Source organism: Apteryx rowi, unplaced genomic scaffold (genome assembly GCF_003343035.1).
Source record: "Apteryx rowi isolate R43461 unplaced genomic scaffold, aptRow1 scaffold_75, whole genome shotgun sequence".
Classification (NCBI taxonomy): Eukaryota; Metazoa; Chordata; class Aves; order Apterygiformes; family Apterygidae; genus Apteryx; species Apteryx rowi.
This window is the reverse complement of record NW_020451038.1, coordinates 160,637-186,485: the sequence shown is the minus strand read 5'-3', so window position 1 is coordinate 186,485 and position 25,849 is coordinate 160,637. Positions and strand designations below refer to the sequence as shown.

The 25,849-nt window shown below is 41.6% G+C and overlaps 1 protein-coding gene across 1 annotated transcript in view; it reads left to right on the top strand.

The window, feature by feature from the left end:
* Window positions 1–19,395: 19,395 nt before the first annotated feature.
* The window catches only part of LOC112976642 (receptor-type tyrosine-protein phosphatase gamma-like), a gene marked incomplete at its 3' end in the record, with an annotated part of 136,959 nt that continues 130,505 nt past the window's right edge, over window positions 19,396–25,849 (top strand). Inside the window, exons 1-2 of the mRNA XM_026088098.1 lie at window positions 19,396–19,405; window positions 20,609–20,713. Of these exons, the coding sequence (XP_025943883.1) occupies window positions 19,396–19,405; window positions 20,609–20,713 (115 nt within the window). The remainder of the gene's footprint in view (window positions 19,406–20,608; window positions 20,714–25,849) is intronic.

Here is a 25,849-nt window from a genome sequence, read left to right as displayed (position 1 = left end):
CTTCACAGATCAGAGGATGAGAAATGTCGTCAGACGGGCCAGTGCACAAACGGTTTGATATTCTGATCTCCTTTGCCAATTTGTGCTGTTCTTCGGGCGCCTTCTGCGCACGTTGCTCATTGCACCGCTGCTTCAGCCAACAGGCAGCACCTGCCCTGCCCTTATCGGCGATCAGTGATTGAGTTGTCTCGGAGCATGCCAGTCACTTAGTCCTTTATTTAAAAGGCAGCTGGTAGCTTAACAAGTTTTCCATGGGGAATAAGAGCACACTGAGTTGAATGGTCTTATTTGGAGACTGTTTCTGAGACTCTCTACATTTGCTGTCAGTAAAAATGGCAGCAAACAATTTTTTTAAATTGCTGCTGAGCCAAATCCTGCTGCTGCCGGTACCTATGCAATACTGTAAAACTCGATGGATTTCTGTCACTGGAACTCAGAAAAATTTAGCCTGGTAAGGTATAAAGGTTTGCAACTATTTCAGTTAAAACTTAAATCTGAACTCTGCAACGCATCAAATGGACAAAGGAGAAATAGAGCAACAAAAATCAATAGAAAAAAATAGTTCATGCTAATGACATTTAACAGTCCTGCCCTGCRGTGCATTCCCATTCGGGGAGGAGGGAAGTGTATTGGCTATTGAAGTCTTACATAAAGTGTGAAATGAAGAATGTGTGCTGGAGGGCATCAATATAAATCTCGTAATATATTTTAAATTTTTTCCTTCCTAATTAAACCAAATGAAGCTTATGGTGATCCTCGTGGGATTTTCCTGAGAAGAGGAAAAATGAACTGAATCTAGATGCTGTATATCGAAGGTTAATTCTAATAAATCAGAAAGCAAAGATCTTGTAATGGGAAAGTATTTTCTGCACTCACCCAATTAAATGTTAGAAGCTGGATAATGGAATAATTGTAGTTAGTCAATTGCTACAAAGTCATAATAGCTTGAGTACAACTAAGACTCCAAGGCAGTAAAATGCCGGTGGTAAAATAATAAAACCATTATTTCAGTGATAATCTCAAGTTAATTAGAATAAGGCAGTGCAGCATATTTTTAATACTAGACAAAAACAATTAGCATAGTACTTAGTAACAACAATATCCTTATTATCTGAAAGACAAAATAGGATTAATACAGCGGTAAAGCATTGAAGCAGTATGTCAGCCAAAGAACACAGAGGAAGAACAACGTTGTCAGTAGCCCAAGCCCCAGTGCAAATGGTGGAAACTTCCACCTCCAAGGGAAGGAGGATGGTTTTAGCAGACGTATAGTTGAGTTTATTTTTTAATAAGAATGTGGTCTTTTCCCTATGCCAAATGTTTGTGTGGATACATTCTTTACAGAATGTCTCCAGTCTGTACTGATAATTCCTCTTTTTTTGTTGGCAAGATTGAGGCGTGATATATCCCCCGCACACCCATATGAGTACAAAATAACTAAAAGTTAAAGCTAGAGGATTAATTAAATCATGGTCTGACCTCCTGCAAAGCACAGACCGGAGAACTTTGCGCAGTTACTCCAGTATTATCAGGCTGACATTTGAAGTCAGATATGTGCTATAGATGCCTTGAGTTTTAGAGCTGCTTTACAGCACGCAGCAGTCAGTATTCAGACCCCATCGCTTCTTAATGATAGGTGAAAAACTGCAGTGCATTTTGCTGCAATTGGCTTGATGGAGGCCTGGGAGGCTGGGAATCCTTTCAGCATTGTAACTAAGCCTCTTCCTAGCAGGCTTTCTGGAGGGGCGTGTGATCRTGCTCGTATCTGCAGAGAACTGTTGACAAGAAAATGTCGATTTTGTTCTAAATCTTCATAGTCACTTTCAAAATTATCGAATGAATTTTATGGCTTTTTATGCTTTGGTGCTGTTGTCCACTTTTGGCTCTTGGGCAGTCATTATATTTTCAGGGTTTCAGGTGGGGCAAAGCTCATCTGCTTACTCTCACCTGTACTGTTACTCATGAAGAAAATGAGGGGCTTGTTACTAATGAGAGAGGACAAAGATTAACTCTGTGTGTGCGTGTGTATTTTTTTAGTTCAAGTCCTCTAAGCTTCATTTTTCTCCCTGCCTCTGGTGTGCATTTAGTTTCAGTCGCAGATCAGAAGACTACCTGTCTTCTCCTCATCCCGCTTTTGCAACTTGAGGGAAGATCCAAAGTGTGTGCTTGATGAATCATGTCCAAGCCCAATTCTTGCGGGAAGAACAATTAGCCGTGTGCTTGACTTATGCTTTTCTCCTCAAATCTATCTGTTACTTGTTAATTCTGGAATACACCCATGGGGATGGGTGGGGGGGAGGATTTCTGCTTGTGCTGCCGCTTGACCCTGTGCTTGGCAAAGCCAGTGGTGAACATCCCATCGGTGCGGAGGGGTGGCCGGCATGCTTGGCTTCCCTGCTGAGACACCCAGCAAGGGGGAATCGATTCTGTTCATTACCAAAAGTTGTTGTGTGGGTCACTGAGCAGCCAATTTATGGTAAAGGCTGTCAGCTGCATGGACCCAAGCTGGGTCAGGAATGGTGACCTAAATGGCAAAAGCCTTGAAGACTTGTGGTGGAGAGAGAGGAGGGAAGGCAGGAAAGTCTCTTCTTCAGAAGGCTAGGACATACAGGTGATATAACTTGGAAGTTGTGCCTTGTCGTGGTGTAAAACAAGAGTGCTGGAATGTCTGAGCTAGCTATGATTCTTTAGAAAATTAGCTCTTCCTTAAAAATATTGGTCTTTTTGCTTTATATATGTTTTACTGAGAAATACATACTGTACATGCTTGCATTCTGGCAGTTTTGCTTATTTGTATTGGTAAAAGAAAGGCAGTGGTTTTGAAGAAAAAGAAATCTGTTTGTTCAGAGAAATTCCAAGCATTCCTGCATAGCTACCAATATCTGGATTATAATATCTGCCACGTTGCAAAGATATTTTGCAATTTAAGCCTCAAGACATAAATTCAGGAACTGCAGCATAGTCAATAAACTAAAAAATTGCTTGGTGTGGATAATTATGGCACTGATCTTGCATTATGTTTTAACCTACATGAGACCCTGCTGACTTGACAATGTTAGTTATTTCCTTTTCTTGTAATGCATGTTACATTGCTTTGGTCTAGAATACTGGCCAAAAAAATGGGCCATGGATCTGTTCCACTATGTCTTTTCCTGTTTTACGGTAGAGCTATTTCGTAACCACTAACTACTTAGTATTCTGAAAAAAATCTAGGAAATGCACTGTAGGAGGAAATGCTCTAGAAGCATAACTTCAGTATATTAGAATGGGATCTTAGTGTGTTATTCCTATTTTATTATCATCTATCATTTTGCTGCGAGTTGTGCATTCCTCCTGGGTTCTATCTCTGGGAATAACAGCTGATGTTTGCTTGGGAAGCGTGGGGGTAGTGGAGAAGGTTAGGAAACGTCTCCATTCTTTGTCATGACAGTTTCCTCTTTAATCTAGATAGATAAAGAATCCTAATGAGATGTGTCCTGTGATTAATTTGTAGCATTTTGCCTCCTGTTAATTATAACCCACTGTCTGGGGAATTGGTAAGAGAGGGTGAAGACTCAAATACAATCAAGCTTTTGAAAGAATCAAAATATATAAGCTAATTCCAACAAACCTATCTGGGAGAGAGAGAGAGGGAGGCATCTCCCAAAGGCCCTTTACCCCGTGTTTTCAGCAACATCCTAATGTCTATGTGTTGCTTGAGATTTCCATGGTGCTGTCAGCCGCTGCAGACGTATGGCTCCAGTTGATTTGTCCTGACAATAACAGTTACCAGCACTCATTTCTCCACACTCAGAATGAGGCGCATCTGTTAGAAATTTGTTGACCGTCAAGACCCAGTAAAAACCTATCTAAAAAACATCTTCTTTTGTATTAGGCTTTTCTTTCCTGAACCCTTAAACATGGACGTGGTCTATTGTCCAGGAGATGGCTCTTTAAAATTCTTTTACGTGGTATGGTATGTATCAGAGGCAACTTTTTTTTTTTTTTTTTTTTTTGAGGATATATTGCTGTGACTAAATTTCTGGGCATACTTGCTCATCTATTCTGAGAATTCTTCTCAATTTTCAGAAGAGTTTTTGGGGAGGGGGTGGTTCTGATATCATGCTGTGTTTAGCTTTTGAAGGAGAGTAATCAGTATAGCTGGCTGGAATATTCTGGTGACATTCAGTTCTGATCCTGTATTTTAATCCTGATTTGGCTGGTGGCCCTCAGATGGTACTGAGTAATGATTTCTCTGCAGCTACATTTTTCCAATGCTGGCCACCTTTGTAAAGTGCTGTGGGATCTAACATGGTGCAGGACTATGTAAGAGCAGGTTTATGTAGCTGTGATCAAAAACCTGCCTGACTTGGTCAGAGCAGGGGAAGGAGACATTTTCTGGTGCACGAAGGGTGTGAGCTTTAGTGGGATGCGGTGGTATTCCACTGTAATGAACCCAAGTGGAAGAGCGAGCAGGAAGGACAGGCACTGCACGTGTTTTGCTGCTGCTTTGACTGGCTTGACTCATTTGAGGATGACTGCTGTTCCCTTGCTCTGCGCTTCACCTGGCATACAGATGGCTAGAGGAGTAGCCACTCTTACCCTGGGATTGTCCCCTGTGGTTTGCTTCCCTATTACCCTGTATTTCAGCAGCAGGAACATGTATCCCGGGTTAGAAATTTTGCCCTTAGATGCCAAAAGGCCAAAATTTACATGGTTTTCGTAGCCTATGAGGCTTACTGTAGTTTAGTTTCACTTTTTTTTTTTTAGTTTGCGAAAAAGCAGTGAAGTTACTTTTTCTGCTTCTCATTCAATAGTTGTAGCTGGGATTATAACACAGCAAAGGAAATATTAATTTAAAAGAAAAATCCTTTTCTTCCACTTTAAATTAAATTTAAAATGAAGGAAGACATCTCTGTTTCTCCCATGGTAATCTTTCTTTTGTTTTTAATACAAAGTATTATAACATCATAAATAGAAATGTAATCTTATTAAAAGACATGCGAGTGCTACTTTATTAGAAACTTCTTTAAAAAAATTTTTTTTTGCCAAGATGAAATATTAATGTAGCTGGCTGAAAATTGCACATTTTTACTAGGGCATAGTCATTTTAAAAAATAAAATTAAAGTAGATATATTTTGAAGTAGTCCAATTTCTAACAGTGCCAAGTTTTTACTAGCATATCCTGGCACTGCTATATATTTTTAAGAATGCCTTTAGTTTTTGGAAGCTCTTTAAATGAAAATCTAGTCAAGTGTGTTTATAAAGAAGAGATGGCTTCTCCTCCACTCCCTGTATTTGTAATCAGTGTTGTTTGTAAATACAGAGTGGGAACAAAATTATTAAAAAAATATCTCAACTTGTCACTTAAATTGTAGTTAATACAAAAAAAATTGCACTAATCTAGAGGCCTTGGGATAATGTAAATGACATGGTGTGTGCATAACACCTTCTCATTTCTCTGATTTTAAGGGATGTGAATGCAGAGAGAACTGATTCTCAACTGCATTAGAAGACCTTACTAGCAATGAACAGTCTCCAGCATCTTGAAGGATTTCTCTCCTTGCAACTTGACCTATTCCATATTGTGATCTGAGTAGAGGCACCCTTCATCCTTTTTCTCCATTTAGTTTCCCTACCCACGCAGAAAAGAATGAATGGTTATTGATTACATGTTGCTTAATGGGCTAAAATACTTTTACACTTACAATTTTCAAATGAAGTGTTTGCAAATTGATGTGAGGCTTGGTTCACTTGCAGTTAATACAGCCTTGCTGCAATGGATTGGCTGCAAATTGCAAAAGCAGCCTCCTGCTTTGGTGTCTTCCCCCATCCTTCTCTTCAAACCTGCGTAGGTTGATTACTTGTAAGAACATAGTCAATGCCATCAAAAATTCACAAAGGGTTTTCATCAATAACTGTTGTGGGTTTTTTTCCCTTTTACTGGAAGACACAACATTCAGTGTCCCCTCCAGTCCCTGGCCCTAAAGTGAAATACTGATCTCCTATCTGATGGGCGCAGCTCTGTTCCCTACGCTTAGGAAGGGGTAAACCTCCGCAGTTCCCATTTTAATTGGCAAGAAGTGAGCTGGTAGCATTTCTGAAGATTATAGACCAGAAAACATCCCCTGCCTGTCACTGGCGTTTCCTCAGCTTTCAGTCAGTTTTCAGCTTCCCAGATCTTGGGACGCCCTCCTGGCCCTGTCTCCCATCGCTGTGGCAGTGGTTCCCTGCAGCCTCCCATTCATGGTGTCTGTTCCTCTGCTTCAGCTAACTAGGACCCAAAAAGTGCTGTTCTGGTCCTGTCCTGAAAGATGCTCTTCTCTTGACTGCTGCAGATGGTGCCACTGTCCTGCTCCTGGTCAGACCTGCCACCTGAGTGTATTCTTCAAGACTAATTTTTCTCAGCATGGCCGTGCTGTGTCTGAGTGTTTGGGGTTCTTTCTGCATGATATCTCTAAGAAATAGTCTTCTCTGTCCATACACCCAACCAAATCCCTCTTCGGCATTTTGTTCCCGAGCCATCTGATTATTGAAAGACCTTCTCTGCTCTTGGGTCTATTTAGAAAGTTGCTGGCCAGACTGTTTTTCAAGCCTATCTCTTTGAGGAGGACACATCTTTCTCTGTTGTGCCAAGGATCTTCACATTTTCATCTACTGCGGCTCATCCTTGCTCCCCGTTTCCCAATTCCCTCAGTTTCTGAGGGCTGACCTTAGCCCATCACTGCTGTTTGGTTCCCACCAGTCAGCCGCTGTGCCCCTTCACTGTGCTTTTTGAGCTTTTGGAGCGAAAACAGGGAATCTTTTTGTGGGTATCAGTGGGCGGTTGTTTCTTGGACTCTGCAAAATTCTAACAAGTCTAAGTGTTCATCTTAACAGGGTAATGGATGGAGCCAGCTCTAAGCTGCTTGCAGTTTCTTGATATCTCAGCAGATCTAGGTAAATTAACATCTTATCTCATGTTTATCTTTTAAGTTCCTTTCAGAGCAATGCAGTAATAAGAGGAATACTCCATATAGGCAAAGGTGGTCTTTATGCTGTGTTAACATGGGTAATACTAGTTGCCAAACATGCTCTATTTCTTGTGTCTTTACCAGTCTTTAGCTTTACAGCTGCAGGAAAATAATCACACAGAGTAAATGATATTTTACTAATCATTGTTAACTTTTTTTTTACAGTTATTTAAAGTCCTGTGTTTAAATTGGACTTGGTTGTCAGTTGGCAAATAGCTTGAGTATATAGATGCCTCTTTATAATGCATCAGTTTGTTCATCAGACAAAATTACAATGTCAAGAGTCTGGGTTTTTTTGKTTTTTTTTTTTCCCCTCCCTTCTGAAATTTTGATGCGTGTATTTGAAGAAGTCATGAAAGGATTTAAATCCAAAGCTGAAAAGCCTGACTGGAATTGATTGCTCTGAGCTTCTTGTTTACCAAATAAGAATTGAGGGTTAAAAAAGAAAGACGGCAACTTTCAGATTGAGGTTTTCTTATGAATAGTTTTACATTTGATTTCTCTAGTAAAGACTGGTGTATAGGAAGAATGTCAAAAAGAATAACAGTAAAAGTGTATTTAATGGTGAACACCTTTTTCAGGGAAAACTTGGTTTTGGTCGTCTGTGCAGCATTGATAGAAGTTCTTTGTAGTTGTAAGATGCAGCTTTGCAGATGCTTACAATGAATAGGACTAATGCTCTTGCAGAACAAGCACTGACATGCTGTCAATTTTTAATGCGTTACTTATTTAAAAAAATAATTTCCTTACTCTAAGGAATTTAAAATATATTATAATAAGACTGAATATCTGTTGTGAGATTAATAGTTTCTTTTTTGTGGACAAACTAGAGCATAGGATGTTGCCATAAAGAAGTCTTTCTGGCATTATATAAAAGGATAAATCTGTTTTTAGCACTGACACCAGCTGTAGAAGGGAAAGAAATATTGTTACAGTTTACAATGAACAGAAGCATAAAATATGGAGATAGTAACTGTGAAACACCCACGCGTCTGCACCCCTGCAACTCCTGCCTGCCCCTTTGGAATTAGCTCGCCCTGCTGGGAATAAGTATTTAACAAAAATTTTACAAGGTAATAGAAAAAAAATACAATCCCAAACAGTTACATGTGCCATGCCAGCTAGGTATAGGGATGTACATATTCCAGGTAAAGTTGTTTTCCTGTGGAATTAAGCTTTCTGTGGGTATTGGACTGTTCTGGGGCTTTCTGAGTCAAGTGGAGACTTAATACATAGTTGTATTGTAATTAGTAACCAGCCCTATTGGCTTGTGAAGGGAGAAACCTGCAGCAGTCCACAAATGCTTTTTGGAAGTTGGCTGATTTTGTGGGGTTATGATCCTTTAGAAACCAAGTTTTGAGGCTGATGTGAACTGTACGATAGTTTGGTGGTGTTGCATGAGCACAGTCCTTCTGTTGTGTTTTTCAATAATTTAAGTGCTTGTAATAACTGGAAACTGAGGAATGTTGCAGGGTAGCTGAGACTTGAATAGGAGGGCAGCAAGTTTCCTTCTGTGCCTGAGCTTCCCAGGAGGAGATGCTCTATGGAAAGAGAAAGCTTGGGTGCTGAGGGTGCAGCTTTCCGGGCTTTCTCCTACCCCTGCTGGAGTTGACCTCTTTCTGGTTGGGTTGGCAGGGTGGGACCTGTTCAAAGTGGTTGGGGAGGCTGCATGCTTGTCTGTTGACCCTCACTTAGGCTATGGTCTCTCTGCACTGGCACTGAAGCAAAGCGTACGGTGTTCCCAGCCCTTGTGCGCATCAAGTGCCTTCTCTGCAGACCTGGCCCTTGCTCATGAGACGGTGTGTGCTGGAGCTCCAGCTGTGCCACCACGGGGTGAAAGCTTCCCTTTGTTCCCCATGGAGCTCTCCATCTCCTTCTCCTCCTCTCTTGCACTGTGAGAGCACTTCTTGTCTGAAGATCAACGTTTTTGAGTGCTCTAAAATCTAACTCTTTATGAGGCTTGTTATGAAAATGATGTATGAAACAAAGAGATGTAGAGTGGAGTGGAGCATTCGAGACTTGAGAGGATGCAAGCAATGAGCAGGCCAAAGGAAGGTCAGGGAGCACGGAGCAGCGTGCAGCAGGATGGTCCAGGCCAGCGCAGAGTAGGGCACAAGACTAGTTTTGAAGATATTTTGTTTCTCCAGCAGTCTTGGCCCTTCACGTTCCTCAGACCTGATACTGTTTGGTGGCACGTATATTGGGAAACCTGACCATCTGATAGCATTGATATGTCCCTTGTTAATATGTCCTCATAGCTGTCTCTTTCCCTCTCTGTATGGCAAGAGCCACTAATGGAGAATGTTCAGGTTGCCTAGTTGAAGCACCTAACTGGTAGTTGAAGCAGTTCAAAATTTTTGACAAAAATTTTGACTGTGGGAGCAGTTAACTTCTTACTCTTAAGGAGCCTAGGTTACTCTGAGTACCTTCATGACTACTGGAAGGCACAGTGTGGTACAGAAGTATAGTGCCCTCTTCTGTTCCCCCCCTGCTAAATTTTGGTTAAAACCCCTTTTTTCTTTTTCTTTTTTTTTTTTTCTTTGAGTAGTGGGTTTTAAACAGCAAGTGATACCATAGTGATGGTCTTGCCAAAGACCATCTGAAGCTGAGTTATCACTTCCAGTATCTCTGTGCATGTGCCCCAGGATAGTAATTGCCTTTTTCTGCAGTGGTATTGCAGCATGAGCTTTCATCTAATTCATTATCCACCCTAATGCTCAAGTCTTTCTGCATTACTGCTTTCTAAACAGCAGTCTCTTACTTTATTCCTGCACTGATTATTATTTCTCCCCAACTGCATTGCCTTACATCTCTCTCCAGTGGGATGTCTCACTTACATCAGCCCATTTCTCAGAGTTTGCCAGGTAGTTGAATATTTTTGAGGTATTCTTGCTTGCTTGCTTCTCCTCTCAGTTTAGCATCATTTGTGTTTACCGAGTGTGGAGTTAGCAGTATCCTCCAGATGGTTAGATTGGATGGATAGGCAAGAACAGTGACCCCTTGCCTTTTCAGACTGTGCTGCATACCATCTCTACATGATTATAAAGTGTCTATCATCACTAGCAATTTTTATCTATTTGCTTCATCTGAACTCTATTACTGCTTTTCTGTTCTTGTTGCCAAAGGCCTTAATACTCTTGTTCATAGCAGCGTGGGGTTTTGTGCAGAGATTTTTATTGCATTCTCTGGGACGTATGACCAAGGAACCAAGTTTTAGACCCTAAATAGCACCAGACAGTCCTGCTGGAAAACTTGCAGAAAGCTTCTTGCCTGGGTGAAATACTAGTAGTGAATTAGAAAGCAAAAATGAAAGTTGGGTTAATTTTACAGATCAGCTCTGTAACATTTATAGTGTCTTTTCCCTTTGAACAAGACAACTTGCTTGGAAGGAAGGGAGAGCGTTCTCTGAAAGGTAGGTCATGGTTTTGGGGCATATATCCCTGACTAACAATTTGTTCAGTCAGCACAAAAATCTCTATCTCCGTTTCCATTTGAGGTTTATACTTTGGGAAATAGATGTGGATGAAGCCCTTTGCTAAAAAATCAGTGTGTAATACAAGCTGTCAGCCTAAAAAAAGACAAAAATACCCTATTTTGTAGATCACAAGCCAAATTAAATACGCTTTTATACAAATAAAAATGCATGCTCGTTTGCTTGACTCTGTTTAAGTTTGGTCTTAAAAATAATTTTTGTGGATCTGGCTGGAATGGTTTTATGGCTGCTGTCACATGCTGGAGGCAGCAAATCTGGCCATGTGAGGGCTGTTGATTTGCTTCAGTGCAGAGGGCAACAAATCCGAAGTCACTTCTCCTAGCGCCGGGGGAGCATGCTGCGTTGTGATTTTTCCATCTTTCCTCCAGGAGACTGTGCAGCCATAGGTGTTGAAACCTGACTGCGAACTGAGAGGAAGATATCCCACAATGTGACTACTGCATTTAACTTTCTTATCCTAAATGGTTCTTTAGTGAGCTTTCCACCTTCTGCACTAATTTGAGAGCCTGAACCAAATAACCAGGAAGAGATTGATGTGGCCTCACTTTATTTCACACAGTCGGTAAATTGTTAAATGGGCCAAAGGACACAGGTTAAAAAAATCATTTTGTATAAAAAATGAGGGCTTTTTATTAGCTGACAGGGCCCCTGTCTCTCAAGACTTTATAAAGGGGCAGATTTGATCCCATGCCATGCAGTGGAAACAGCTCTGGTGGCTTCGCAAAGCCGTTCTCGGTGTGAATGAAGTCAGTTTTCTGCGGTTTCTGCTGAGCGGATGCTGGGCTTTCCGCTCCTTCGGCATTAGGGGCATGTGAGTTTGGATAGTGGGGACTCCTTGCAGCATCAGTGCTGAACTCGTCACCAGCAGAGGTCTGTCATGCCCTTAGGCAGGAACGGTTTCCGATCTAGCAGGCTTTTGATATCTCATGTTCTTAGTAGTACTGGCCATATTTAAATGTTATATCGGGAAGGAAAGGAACAGAGGACACTACTTAGTGTTTCTAGGGTTATAGCAGTAATCTTGTGCCAATGGCCGGGAGAGTAGCTTGCTATACTTCTGAAGCCTGCTTCTCAGTGACTGGGACTCAATATAAGGTATATTAGCTGTGAAGGCTGTGATTGTTATATACGTGCTTGTCTCTGCTTACGTTGGGAACAAAGGTGGATTTAACGGGATAGTGACATGAGTAAATCAAACTGTAGGCTACCTACAGGGAAGTATGAATGTGTTTGGCAGGACTGCAGCCCAGGTAGACAGAGGTCCTGCACAGAGCAGATGCTGCATCACAGAGTCCTTTGCTATGTTTATTTTGACTGGTCTGGTCTTTTTTTTTTTTTTTTTCTAAGATGCTTCTTAGTATGTGACTTATGGGACTATGTTTTGACAATGTAATAAGGCCTTAATATAATAAGGCAAATGCTGGCAGTGGGTATGTGCAAATCCTTTTCTGAGGAGAGAGGGGAAATTGATGGTTTTGCTTGAGTTTGTTTGTTTTTGTGAGTATTGCTAGCTTTAGTGAAATGAAAAGCAGTGTGATTCTGCATTAAGGAAGCAAAGCTACAAAATGCTCCATTAGGGTAACGTTTATTTGTTCAGGGGTTGTCCTTACGATACCACGCATGCTGCAGCACCTCGTTATGTGAGAATGCATTCGTGAGACAGGTGTTTCCAGCCACAGTGTTACCTTATGTTGTAACACCCTTAAGGTTGGATACTTCTGCAGTAAGGGAAGAAGTGAAATAAAGACCCGCTTTTGCCACTGCTAATTAATTGTACAGTCAAGTCTCTGCTATACATGTGCAGTTTATACATTTTCCCAGGTAAACCGTGCCATGAATAAAGACTAAGGTGGCCCTGTCTCAGTGTGCATGCGCTCATGGATTCACGTGACGTGGCGTGTAAACGGAGCTGTGCCACTTCTGGCTTCTAGCTTTTGCTCCATGCTTGACTTCAAGCTTGCACTTGGGGAAGCAGCACAAAAGATACTGGAGCTGGCTTTGGGAGCAGTCGTTGTGCCCTGGTACCTGGGTCTTCGTTGTCTTGGTTAGCTCTGACCCGGCTACTCTAGATAAGGAGAGTTGAGTTTACCCATTTTCTCCCTGGGGTCTGCTGTGATTCAGTTGGCACTGGCTGAGAGAGCATCCGCTTTCCTGGGGAGGTCAGCCCTGCCTGTGACCCTCTGTTCTGAAGTTTTATTTCTGTGTTTGCATTAAGCATCATTATGAATAAAATTCTGAGGTGATGTRACCTCTCTGGAGTACGGTATGGAGAGGCTGTGAACAAAGCCAAGGATCCCTCCTCTTGAGAAATGCAGATTAATGATGGTTAACAGAAGTCTGAGGGACTGTGCAGGATGCACAGGCCCAACGTTTTCAAGGTTACAGAATTTTCAGTTGCTTCCAATTATTTTTTTTTTTTTTTCTGACTACTTAAATCAGAGATGCCTAAAAAGAGTCTGACTTTCAGGATGTACTGTGCCTTAGTCTTTAAAGTACCTCAAATGAAATACCTAGAATACCAGTCTGAAAAACTTTGTCTTTAAGGTAAATGAACTACATACATGCAGAAAAGTGTCAGGGAACAGTTCAGGGAGATAAAGGTTTTATTCTGGGTTTGGATCAAATATGGCTGGCTTTAGTCTGTTTGTAGTTACCAGTGATCTGGGATGAGTGGTTCTAAAGCTGGGTCCTCCAACTGAGTTTCCTCGAGTATCACACAGTTTGCAACAGGGCACCAACAGCAGCACTGCCATCCTGGAGGAGTTCAGCTGTCCAGGCATGTCTTCTGCTCAGTATCTCTGCGTCTTCTCTGGGGAAGAGATGGCAATCGGGATTTTTTCCTGACGAGTTGCCCGCATACTGGTAGATGTGAGCTCACATACCATGGTCTGAGATCCCTAGGTCTAAGAGTATTGCACAAGTCCTCCAGTAGAAACCTTGCTGCAGTGCACAGTCCTTGTGGGAAGGATGATGCTGCAGTCAGTTTAATTTGTGTTTGTTTATCTTGAGATGGGAATTGTTGGCACTGTTGGTTATCTGGCCAACTCTGCTTATTCCTAGCAGAAGTACTGCTGGTGATGCCAGTTGACATCAATGATCCAAATGCACTATCCATGTCTTACCTTGCGCAGCTGATGCCAACAGTGTGTGCAAGCCATGAAATGCAAAATTAAGCCCTTTCTGATCATCCAGCAGCATCTGTCTCTTCCTGGCCTTCCGAGCTTCCTTTTATGAGTCCCCTTCATGGGGCACAGTTAGTATGATGTGAAGTTGCCTGGCTGTCTTGCTAATGAGCTTCACTTGTCTTGCTGTAAAGCCAGACAGGCTGAGAGAAAGATCCATGGAAACTGGCCATGATGGGGGAGAGTTTGGTTTGCTCTTCCTCGGGAAGGCATCTGCTCTGCCTGAGAGTGGCTGGCAGCACTTGGCACCGTAGTATGGTGCCTGTCYTTGTTCTGGTTTTGCATCAGGCTTGCTCTGAAGTAGACTTTCCTATTGCCCTTAAACTCTGTCCCTTGAAATGTAAGGAAAAGATTGCACTGAATCTGTTTTCTGTTGCTTATTTGCATCAGCTCTAATGCTTATAGGACTTGTGTTGTGTTGATATATTGGAGTAAAGCAAAATGCATTACACGTAACTCACTGGCTTTGGGTGGAACAGGTTACCAAGGGTTAATGCATCTAGTGACTGGTGTATTACTCATGTTTGGGACAAGGACTTTTAATTCCACTAGTTAAATTAATCCCCGCAGTTTGACAGTGTGTTCCCTGGTCTATTTTTCATCTTCAAATTGCAGTCTGCTGGTTAGTTCCTGTAAAGGCCTGCTGTGCTCTGCATTTATACTCTTGTTCTTAGGCTCTGCAATGCTACCACATCATCTATCAGACACACAAACAACAGTGAATGGTGTGAAAAGTACCACGTCACTTTTTGGAATAGGCCTGCAGATTATGTTCGCATGGGAATTAAGGGGCTGGCTTGGGTGCCTGTCGTCTGGGGAAATGGCATCTCTTGGCAGTCGTAGAGTTCGGGTGTCTGTTACTCCACTCAGTCCCGAGAAACTTTGGTTGCAACTCCCATATTACGTTAATGGAAGGCTGTTTGTGAAGATTGCCTGTGCATTCATGGGAGAATAGAATAGAATATGTCTTTTATCTGATAATCAGAAGAAATCACTGCAGCCTAATCAAAGGAGGAAGGCTCATTCAGAACATAATTTGTTGATGCTGTCTGACCGCCATATGTTGTTTTAACTTTCATCCTTTTTTGGCAAGATACAAAATAATCTCTGCAAAATATGGAATCCATGGCTGAAGGGTCTATTTAAAAGTAATGCACTATTAAAATGGATTGGCTGTGCCTGAAATATTACTAGATTTATTTGCTGTCAAAGGTGGTAAAATATTTGAGGCAAATGGCCTAGTTTTGTTTAGGAAGTTGCCTGTGGAAGAGCCTAAAGAGATGGATTTAACCATTTTTTATTTTAAGTACAAATATATTTGTAATTGTTACGTATCATAAATCAGTTTCCTATCAGTTATTTTCTTTTCACTCTCTTCCCTTCCTGGCTCACTGTACTGTATTTATTCTAACAAACTGCCTGGAAGCCTGAACTCTGTCAGCTGAACATGTGGCATAGTGAATAGCTGTAGTGAATAGTGTCTACAGCTTACCTAGTTCTCTTTAGTACAGTCCAATTAAAAATATAATAAATGCACCTAGTTGAAAATATGCTTTTTTTTTTTTTTTTTTTTTCCAGTGAGGCTTGCTTGAAGCTTTAGGCTTGCAGATGGCTGAGAGTCTCTGCTCACTGATCTCTTAAACTCTGTTTAAGAGATGATACAAGAACCCTTCAGGTTATGTTTGTATGCTTCCCCTGCCCCTCCTTTTAAAATGCATTGCTGTGTAGTCTTCAAGAAAATAGCGGTTTTCTTGTTTTTGAAACAAAGCTTCCTGTCTGCAGGCCTCAATTTGATACAGAACTAATTGCTAGTGTTGCTTACAGTTCAGCACTTTGACTAAATGCTAACAGGATTTTACTTCTACACCCCTGTTTTAAGAGTACCAAATTCCACTAGCCGAAGTCTGGCTCCAGCAGCCAGCTGGTGTTCCGGTAATAGCACCTGGTTGAACTGCATTAGTTAAGTGTGTCCACATTAGGGACTCGGACTAAAACGGATTCAACTGTGAGTTTASCCTGCAGTGGCAAGCTACTGAATTAATATCAGTTGGCTCTGTGTGTACCTGAGGGACTTTGTACCATTTTAATCAGAATAGTTGAAAATGGATTTCTGTGCAGTTCTTCAGAGGAGGCTTAAAAGAATCTGAGTTTGGCACACGATCTACTTTGAGTTAATCTACCATCATAACTAATGATTTCACCATTCAGACATAAAGTATCGACCTTAAAGGGTTTTTCTTACATGGCTGATGGCTTGATTCCTTTTAAAAACTAATGCCCAGGGTATAATCTCTCTGAATGGTATAATAGCTTTATATTTAAGGTAGATTGGGGATAAAATTTTGTGTTTTCATGTGATCTATGAATGCCAGTAACGTATTCAGGCAGGAGCTACCTTATTTTACCTTTGAGGGTACTTATCAAATAATTTTTATTGGAAACTTAATATATTGAGACAGAGTGAACGGAAAGCTGATGAGAATGCTAAGGAACATCACAGCATTGCATTGCTTTTGCTGTCTGTAGATATGCAGCATGGGTTGATTCATTTAGCACATCATCTGAAATCATGTAGCGTTCAGTACCGATTAAAATTATATGAAATTGTGTGTAAGAGATTTCTCCATGTTAGCTTTGAAGGATCCTCTGTTCATTGCAGAAGTAGTTCGGACAGGCATCAACACAGCTCCAGCGATTGCAGGTGTTACACCTGATAGATGTCAATACTGCAGCAGCAGCCAGAGGAGTTGCTCAGGATTTAATTTCACGCTTGTGTATCCGAGTGTCAAATTGGTCCCCTTCTCTTTTAATCGTGTATTTGCAAGTCTCAGACCATGTATTCTGGTATTCATTACTCCTCTGCCATCAGCGTTGGCATGATGTATTGCATCGAGCCTTGCAGGGAGAGGTCTTTTGCCGTCCCTTTTCTTCCTCTCTCTGTCTCCTGCTGTGTGTGTGTGCTAATCTCCTCCTCTTCCTCTATTTTGCCTGCTCTGTTTTGAGCCTTCCTGGAGCTTGTTCTTACCCTTTTATTGTCCTGACTTCCCCACTTGTCCAGGGCTCCCAGCAGAGCACAGCCTCCCCGTGTTTGCTCTGTGCTGGACCAACCCGTCTAATTGCTGGCTGCTCTCCAGTATCCAGTTCTGCAGGAGTGGAACAGAAAATCACTTTCCTGCTCTTGAACTGTTAACCATCTCCCCACTGAGAAAGAACAGTGGAAACTTGTAGCARTTGGTGTCTTAACTCTCTTAAACCTTTCTTCTAAAAAATTGTTCTGATCTTGAACACAAGATGATCTCAGTTGAGTTTGTCCGAGTCACCTACATGGCTTCAGGAACCATGGAATGAGTGTTTCACAAAAATAAGTAACTGTACCCTGGTGGCTGGAGCTGAACTAGATCTTCTGGGTGTGTATTTCTTTCAGTGAAAGAAGCAGTTTCAACAGCACTGAGATGCCTGGTAAATTTTCGTTGTTGTGGGTAGGAAGGCACCCCCCCACACACACACACCCATTCGGAAAAAATGCAAAACCTGTTTGAAATGACCCATGATTTTGAAATACATAAAACGCTTTCTTCTTTGAAATAACTTGACTTCAATGCTTTGGCTCTTCCAAACTTCATCTGTTTCAGGTAGAAACAAAACATGAGTTTTTGGTTGGGCAAAATATTTTCAGTTTTTCTGAATTACAGGCGAATCTGAGAAGCCATTGTATGTTCTGCTCTGTACCTTGCACCTCTTCAATAGGACAAGAGACTGTTGTCCCCAGTTGATGCCTCAGAGCAGAAGCACCATGAGACTGAGCCTGTGGTTTCCTTAGCTGATGTTTTTGACCTCAGTATTTAAGATATTCCCACCAACAGCTACTTGTTCCCACAATGTTTTCCTCCAGTGTGGTTGTGTGGCCCCATTGCAGGAGTGTGTGGACATCCTGTGAACAGACCAGGGAATGGAGCCAGCCCAGGAAAGAAGGTGGTGTCATGGTTTTTGGTAGAGGCAGACCAGTTACCTTTCCCGTTCACAGCATGGCCGGAGATCTCGACTTACCATCCTTTCTGGAGAGCTTCTGCAGTTCTTCAGWAGGCGCACATCTTCTATAAATTGCCAATGCTTGGCAGATTATCACCCTTCTGTAAGGGGACTGTTGACATTAATATTGATCTGCCAAACAGGTGGTTGCAGGGTTTTGCTTAGAACACTACATTCCAATTTGTTTTCTTTCCAGTCCTACAGAAGATACTTAGTAATGCAACAAACAAGTGTCTTTCTGTGTTTTTCCTGATAAATACTTGAGCTCCCCTCTTGGTTTGTAATATCCTTTTCGGTAGAATTAAATTTGTGTACAAGATGGCTCTTCACCTTTTATMAGTACAAATAAACTTACAAATATATTAAGTGTCTGTGCAGGAAACTAAAACTGCATGTTTTCACAAGAATGTCAGGTTTTTAATTGCATAAATAAGATGCTGACTTAAGCAAATGTTCCATTTCATATTAAAGTGAGGGATTCATGAAGGCTGGGATTTGCATAATTTAATTTTCTGCACGAAGGATACTGAGAATCAATAGTAAGATTCACAGCCATACCATAGTTGCCATGTGGATATTCTCCGACGGTTCAAGCTAAAAGTACGAAGGGTTTTACAATTTATTTTAAATATTATGCACTGACCTAGTCTTTTCTCTTCAACAAATACAGTTTTGTTTTGTTGTGTGTTTTGTTTTTTTTTTTAGACATAGTTTCTTTTTTCTGATTGTAAGGCACACAGAAGGGTTCAGTGAGCAGATACTTGCATGACCACCTTACCTCTTGGAGGTGGTTGGGTAGAATCCTTCTGGCTGTAGGAATCACAATTTATTTGGGGTGAGGGGGAAGAATCTGCAGCTATTTGCCTCCTCTTCATAGAGTATGACCAGAAAGAAGTTACTGTTGTCTCCTGTTTTGTAATAAGGAGGGACTTTAGAACTAGTGTATTTCCCAGGACACGTTATTTTAAGCGAGTAAGTGGGACAGGCTTTCTGAAAGCCTTTCTATGTACCTATCTGAGCTATTTCTCTGTTCAGTTCCTTGGGACTTCTGCTGTCTCAGGTATTTGGGGGGGGGGTTGCCAGAGGGTTTGGGTCCCCACACCTCTCATCTGTTATCTTTCTTGTTGGTGTGAGTGGCAGTTGCCTCCCATCCAGGTGGAGATGCTAAGATAAACCAGACGAGAGACTAAGGTGTGTGACAGTGTTGCCTAAAAATCCTTGTAGCATGATCTGTTCTAATGTTTCTAGCTCACAGCCTGGAGTGAATTGGAGTTTAGAAAGCTGCCAAGAAATCTGGAAAACTCATTCAAATCAGAGGCTCGTAATTAATTGCACAATGTACCTTTGCTTGCCCAAGAGGAGATCTGACAGTGGCAAACTTGTAATGTCTTTCCTGAGATTTCTAGACTTTCTCTACCTCTTCAGGATTCCAAAAACCTGCAGAAATCGATGATCTGTGTTGCAGAATGAATGTTGTCTATAAAGCTGTTGAGCATATGTACTCCTTGGACACTGCATGCTCTCTACCACTGTGCCACCRAGGGGGTGTCACTACTACTAATCCAACTATTCCAAATGGGAGGAAAGCCAAATTCTGAGTTTTTGGTGCTTGGTGTTCTGTAAAGGTCTATAACAAGCTTTGTTACAGCCCCGCTGTAATTGGCTTGAGAATAGATGGGAATATAATGCTCAGAGTGAATGGATACAGGTAGCGAAGCTTTAGGTGGTTTTCCAAAGTTTTAATTARAATTATTCTGCTAGTCTCTTACTGATTAAATAAGTGGTTTGAGATCAGTTGGGCTTAAATTGCCAGGTGGTGCGTACTTGTTCTTCACATTCTGCATGTACCAATCTAAGGGTTTTTTTGTGTGCGTGTATTGTAACACAAAGCTCTTCAGCTGCAGTGCTCTGAGAAAGGTAGTTGAATTCATTAGACTTTTTTCCTGACGTCTGTAAATTTGCACACCTCCAGTTTGGTTCAGTCAGATGTATAGAAGCAAACAAACTTGCATGTAAAAAACCCACTTCTTCATGAAAGCTGTGCATTCCTTTAGAAGGCAAAAGTATCATTAGCTGTATAAAGGAAAAAAAATCCTGGGATGCAATGTAGGATGCGTTCTTTTCTATTTTGGTTGATGAATGTAATTCRTTTTCTTTTGTGAAGTTTAACAAGGATTTATTCTTTCCTGACCCCTTACTCTCACGTCATAAGGCATTGGTATTGCCCGCTGGATGTTTGTCTGATTTACGCAACCTTCTTCTGGCTGGAAGGCAGTGCTACATGTCTGCTTTGCTTGAGGCATGAAGCGATGCTGCTTGAGCCTTGCTGGTGTTCAGACTGTTAGCCACTGCACCACGGGCTCGGGTCTGCAGGACGCAGGGGAGATTTGTTCTGTCCCAAGTGAAACACTTCCATGCAGAGATTTTAAGATGGATGCGGCTGTGACAACCAGAATATAACATAGTATGGCTGCGTGCCACAATCTTGCATCTGTGTTCTTTTAAAGATCTTGATAGTTTTTGTGTAGTATTACAATTATTAGTTTGGTAGTGATTATTAAAATAAATTTACCCTGTCTTTAGGGTCTAGACTGAGAAAAAGCGATAATATGTCATGGTTCATGTTTATTTGCTTGTGTACATCAGAATATCCTTATGGAAATCTCTGGAGTTAGGCAGGTATGTGCCGGATCAGAATATGGGCACCAATGAGTCCTGTTTTCTGTGAATCATCTTTGGATGGTGGGTTTTCATGGCTAAAATAAATACAATTAACATACAATACACCTGTTGTATTTACTTTTAAGCAGTACCAAATCGATAGTCTCTGCTTAGCAAAGATTCAGGGTTTGCAGCTTAAAATCCAGGAATTAAGCATCATTTTTCTAATGATTCCTTCTTCTCTTCCCAGCTCTGACCGAAGGTTATGTTGGCTCCCTGCATGAAAGCAGACATGGTAGTTCTGTGCAGATACGGAGGCGAAAGGCTTCGGGGGATCCTTACTGGGCGTACTCAGGTGAGCTGACACCTTCAGAGGACTGGAGTGAAATGTGAAATACCTCCAAAGTCAAAATTGTTAGGTTTTGTTGCTCAGAAATAGGAACTTGAATTAGTTTTACAGCTTGTTGTCTTCTACCAACCTCCTTGCAAACTCTCCGCAGACGTCAGGATGTTTCACACTCAAGCTCTTATCCAGAAGCAACTGCGTGCTGACCTCCCTTTAGACAACAGCTTTGAAAACATTGTTTAAGTATGCGAGTTTCCATGTTTGACTTTCCTTTGGCTTGCACTTAAACTTGTGCTCTTTACCCCTTCTCCTTGAGTCCAACAATAAACCCATCCCTGTTTCCCATTCAGACAGCTGTTTCCGGTGGTAACTCTCGTTTTCCCCCTTTTGCTATTGGCACACACATCCCATCCTTTCTTGCATTCCTGCTGTTTACCTGCAGAGTTTCCCTTACTACTCTCCTGCTTCTCTCCATCTGTTTTTTAGTTCTTTGACACTTCCAAAAAACCCGCATAATCCCACAAACTTGTTCTTTACCTTCCTTCCCCAATCAGTAGCTTCCCGTGCTTGCCATTTGCCTCTGAGCCTGCTTGGAAAACTCTAAGAATCCAGGCCAGAAGATACTAGGAACTTTCCAATTAATGCTTTGTGTATACCTGTTCTTCCAGTATGGTGTGATGACAATGAGACACATCAGTGTAGTATCACACCATCATGAGTGATGCTGAGAAGGCAGGATGTGATCGGTGTTTTTTGTTTATCCCTTTACTCTTGTAAGTCTCTTAAGGAAAACGTGATGTCTCGGCACAATTTTAAAATGCCACAAATAAAAATGTACTTCAGAACACTGCCTTAGACATGCAGTTTGCTGGTTGGTACCGRTTTAGAAAATTCCAGGTCTGTATCTTAAGTTTTCAAAAAACTGGAAATCATGTTAGTAGCTATGTTGACTCTGTATACAAAAATACCTAACGTCTAGCGAGCATTTGTGAAGATTTCATGTCTCATAATGACCTTATGCATGCTTTTTGGAAGAATTGGATGAACACCAAATATTTGAAATCTATCACAAGAGGAATGTTGTGCAGGCCTAGTCTTATCTGAAGGAAAAAGACTACTTTCTAAGAAGTCTGAATACTAATATCAGATAAACAGGCAAATGTCAATTTTTGACTGCCAACTCCTGTCTGTTATGCAGACCATAAGTTTCATTGGAAACGAATGATTACAGGTGAGCTTAGTTTTTCATTAATCTACAAAAATACTGGATCTCATATTTTCTTTATTAGATCTCAAAATACCAGATGTCTCCCTTGCAAATGAGGTCATGCAAGCAAAATACACTTTAGCAGTGTAGGTCAGATGACCTTTTTTTGCTTAAACTTTGAGATTATTAGCAGGTGGCAAGTATTGTCACAAGTTTTATTTCCATATTGCAGAGTAATTTTAAGCCCCCCAAACTCTGAGTGGAAAGAAATGAAGTGAGGAAAAATCTGTATGTTGGAATGAATGGTCTATTCCTATCTGCTGTCCTGTATAAAATATTACAAGTTAAGTGGCACTTGGCAGGTTTATTTTGTTTTTTTGTTACTGAGAAATGTATTTGGAATATTCATTGCAGGTTGTTAAAGAAAAATGTCTGAAAAAGAACAGTACTTGAATTAGTCTGTTGCCATATATGTCAAAACTCTTTGCTTGAGTTATTGCACTTATTTTTTTAACTAGTCCAATACTTTTTTTTAACTTGTCTCTGCATATGACAGTTTTCTTAATCCTATTTTTGTGATGGCTTAGTTCTTCCTTTGTGAGTAATATTGCTTGTTCACCCCTCCAAAAAAAGCTTTTACCACCCACTAATCCTTTTAGATTTATGTCAAAATAAAATGTATAGCCCTGATATGTAATTATACGTTACCTATTGTTTTTTTGCATCCTTTTGTCTTTCGATAAATCTCCTGCTTCTACGAGGAAAATAGCCARTGTGTGTGTGTGTCCCCAGAGAACATATAGCAACTTCTCAGTAGTCAATCACATGCCATTCTACCTGATTAGCATTATCTAATTAGAACCTTTTTGTCACTATTGCTGATAAAAGGAGTAAATTAGGAGATGGAAAAGGCAGAAATGATATATTTACCAGTACTTGTCAAGAAAGCAGAAGAGGATATAATATCATGTTCTCATGATGCTTTGTCAGGCTACTGTTTGCACAGAATAGCTTGAAATGCCATTCCCGGAGAAAAGCGGTTTGGTTGTCGAGTATTCCCACCACAGAACACAGGTCTTGGCCAAAGCTTTTGTGATGTGAAATACAGGTGTGAGGAAGCAGTGCAGATACTGCATGCCCTGGCTGGACGGGTTGCGTGTCCTGCGTCTGAGCTAGCCCATCCTGGAAGTACCTGGAGACCTGTGTGCTCCCGGAGCTGGTGCGTGTGTGGCCCCTGCCTGCAAGGAGCAGCGGCCCTTCCCAGTCAAGGGTAAGGGTTTGGGTTGTGCCACAGAGGGGTAAGGCAAGCAGAGACTGGGGAAAGCGGTGGCTGTTCCTAAAGGACATTTGCAGGGTTGATGCAGTGCTCTGAGGGAGTCCCAGTGCTGCCGACATCACCCCAAGAAAGGGAGAAAGGGAAGGTGAGGAATTAGGTGAGGAAAGGAGTCTCGTGCTCCTGCTAGCTCTTTCTSCTCTCTTCCTCATTCCCCAGAATATCCTAGAAATCCTGAGCAGGGCTTGGCTAAGCAGTTTATTTACTAACAGTGTCTGTCCTGTGGGAAGGGTTTTGGACATGACTAGGAAGCCTACAGATATAAATAAAATAAGCCTACAGAGAGTGGAAAATTTACTCTGCAGTAAGCAATTAGTCTGTGTCAATGGTTTCCAAGCTCTTCTGCAGACATTATCTGGTTGGCTACTTCCCTTTCCTATTCTCGGATGTTTAGGCCAGCTCTCCTCCAGTTAGTCATACAACATCTGCTGGCCCAGCCCCAGCAGTTATGGACAGGGAAGAAAGTTGTGCTGGAATGCATGCTGGTGAATTTTAAGCTGCTTCTAAGGTAATTTGCCAACCAGAGTAAATAAGACCAGGACAGATTCTGCCAGCCATCAGAAGACAGCCATCTTCTGAGTATTGACCAACATACCCATGTCTCTGCGGGGCCTCCATTAGCCTGAACTATGGCTCTATATTGATTTCAGCTGAGCTTTCCTGATTTATAGCAACTGAGGCCTCTTTACATTTACAGCTGTGCTTGCCTGCTTGCAGAGCTTCTGTATTTTCAGGCTTAAGAGTTCTGTAATAAATCCTGAGGTGGGAGTGGAGAGGTCTGAAAGCAGCCAGCCAGATGTGGTTTCCCAGCCTGCGGGAGGAAAGAGGGCACCACCATATAGCAGAGAGTCCTCAAGCCTTTGTCTTCCCCAGGATATATCTGTCCTATACCATGCTTGTGGAATAGTTCCACTGCAGCCTCTAGAAAACACTGTTGCTGCCCCATGTTGTTGTGGAAGGAGAACGGCCCAGGAACTGGTTTGAAGTTCTGGAGATGAGGAGTTTTCCTGGCTTCACRAGATTTATGGTGCAAGTATGTTTTGCCTTCCCATTTGGAAATGTAATGATACTCCTCTCAGACATGAGTTCAGAAAGGATAAACTTCGATTACTGATTAGAACTCAGAGAGCCGTCAGGTCTGTAATGTTTGTATGAAGGCACCTAAATGTTCTGCCTCCCTGGAGACAGGATCCTCTGAACTTCTGTGCCTTGGGCATTCCCCGTACGAAGCCGTGAGGTCCGCGCCATGGAGCTCACCCTTCACTGGGCAATTGTAAAGGACAGCATTTTTAAGCCTTATAAAATAAGCCTGTTGTCTCCAGACACGACTCGGACTATAACATTTACTCCAGCTGAAAAATAAAACCTGGGATTTGAGCAGAAAATAAAGACTAGATAATTAAATGAGGAAAGAAATCAAGGCCCGTTTCAAATGGGGTCTGTCAAAAAGCCAGAAGGAAACACAATCAGCCTTTCCAAAGAAACTTTGTTAAGTCTACGCTAGTAGCTCTTTAAACCACGGTCAGAAATGAGCAAAGAACCCTGAAAACAAAAGACAGCAACTTGTCCTTAAATAGGAGCTGCGAGAGTGAACRGAGACAATCTCCTAGATGCTCTTTTTTAGGGTTTTTGACAGGAAGTTCTAACTACGCTTCCATGGGGATTTCTCTGTGCGCATGTATATTTGTGTGTGTTTTGGCAAAGTATTCTTTCCAGGATTGTGTTTTACGGTTTGCCTGAGACGTGCCAAATAGAGCCTGGCCGTGTTATTTGYAGCTAACGAGAATGTAGAACTGGCGTAGCACAGGGGAAGTAAGAAGTAGGTGTGGATCCTGGCTGTAGTTCAGGGTAGTCCTGTGGGATTTCTTTTCAATATCATMTTTTCTGTTAGATTAATCGTACTGAATGAAGAGCAAGTTAAATTAATTTATTTTAGTGCATCCTTATAATTCTCGCAGAATGCTGCATGTTGCTAATATCCGTTATAGTGACAGATAGCAACTCAGGTGCCTTCTCACCAGTTTGGAAACATTTTTGTAAATATAACTTTTTTTTTTTTTAATCTAAAATCATACAGCAATATGCAGTCAAAGCGCCTACCAGATCGAGGGCCTTCTGACTGGCACTGGCCCTCCCTTGAGCAATGTACAGTATTTCAAAGCATAATATTCTAGGCTTTAAACAAGCCTCTCAACTTTAGTGTGTTGCATCTGTGAGTGCTGAAAGCACTTTGCCGGTGACCTGATCAGACCCTATTTTGCCTTGTAATAGTCCTAAAAATGGGAAGCGAGAGGGTCAGGACTTTTGGATGAGATTCTGGTGCATCTCTTGACTCATGCTTGTATCTGAAATGGTAGCAGTTCTAAAAGGCTTACCTATAACCACGCTAAAAATATACCTACTCCTATCTTTCTTCTTCTTCTTTTTTCCCCCCACCCCTCTGGAAAGCTATTATGCAAAACTGATGGGAGAATTGTTGCATGAGATCATAGAAAACCAGAAGTGGCTGTGGTGAAATGTTACTCCTTCCTCTGTTACACAAATCGGGAAATTCCTCTTGGAGTCTCCGGAGATCACTAACGATGTGATCTCCCCCCCCCCCCCC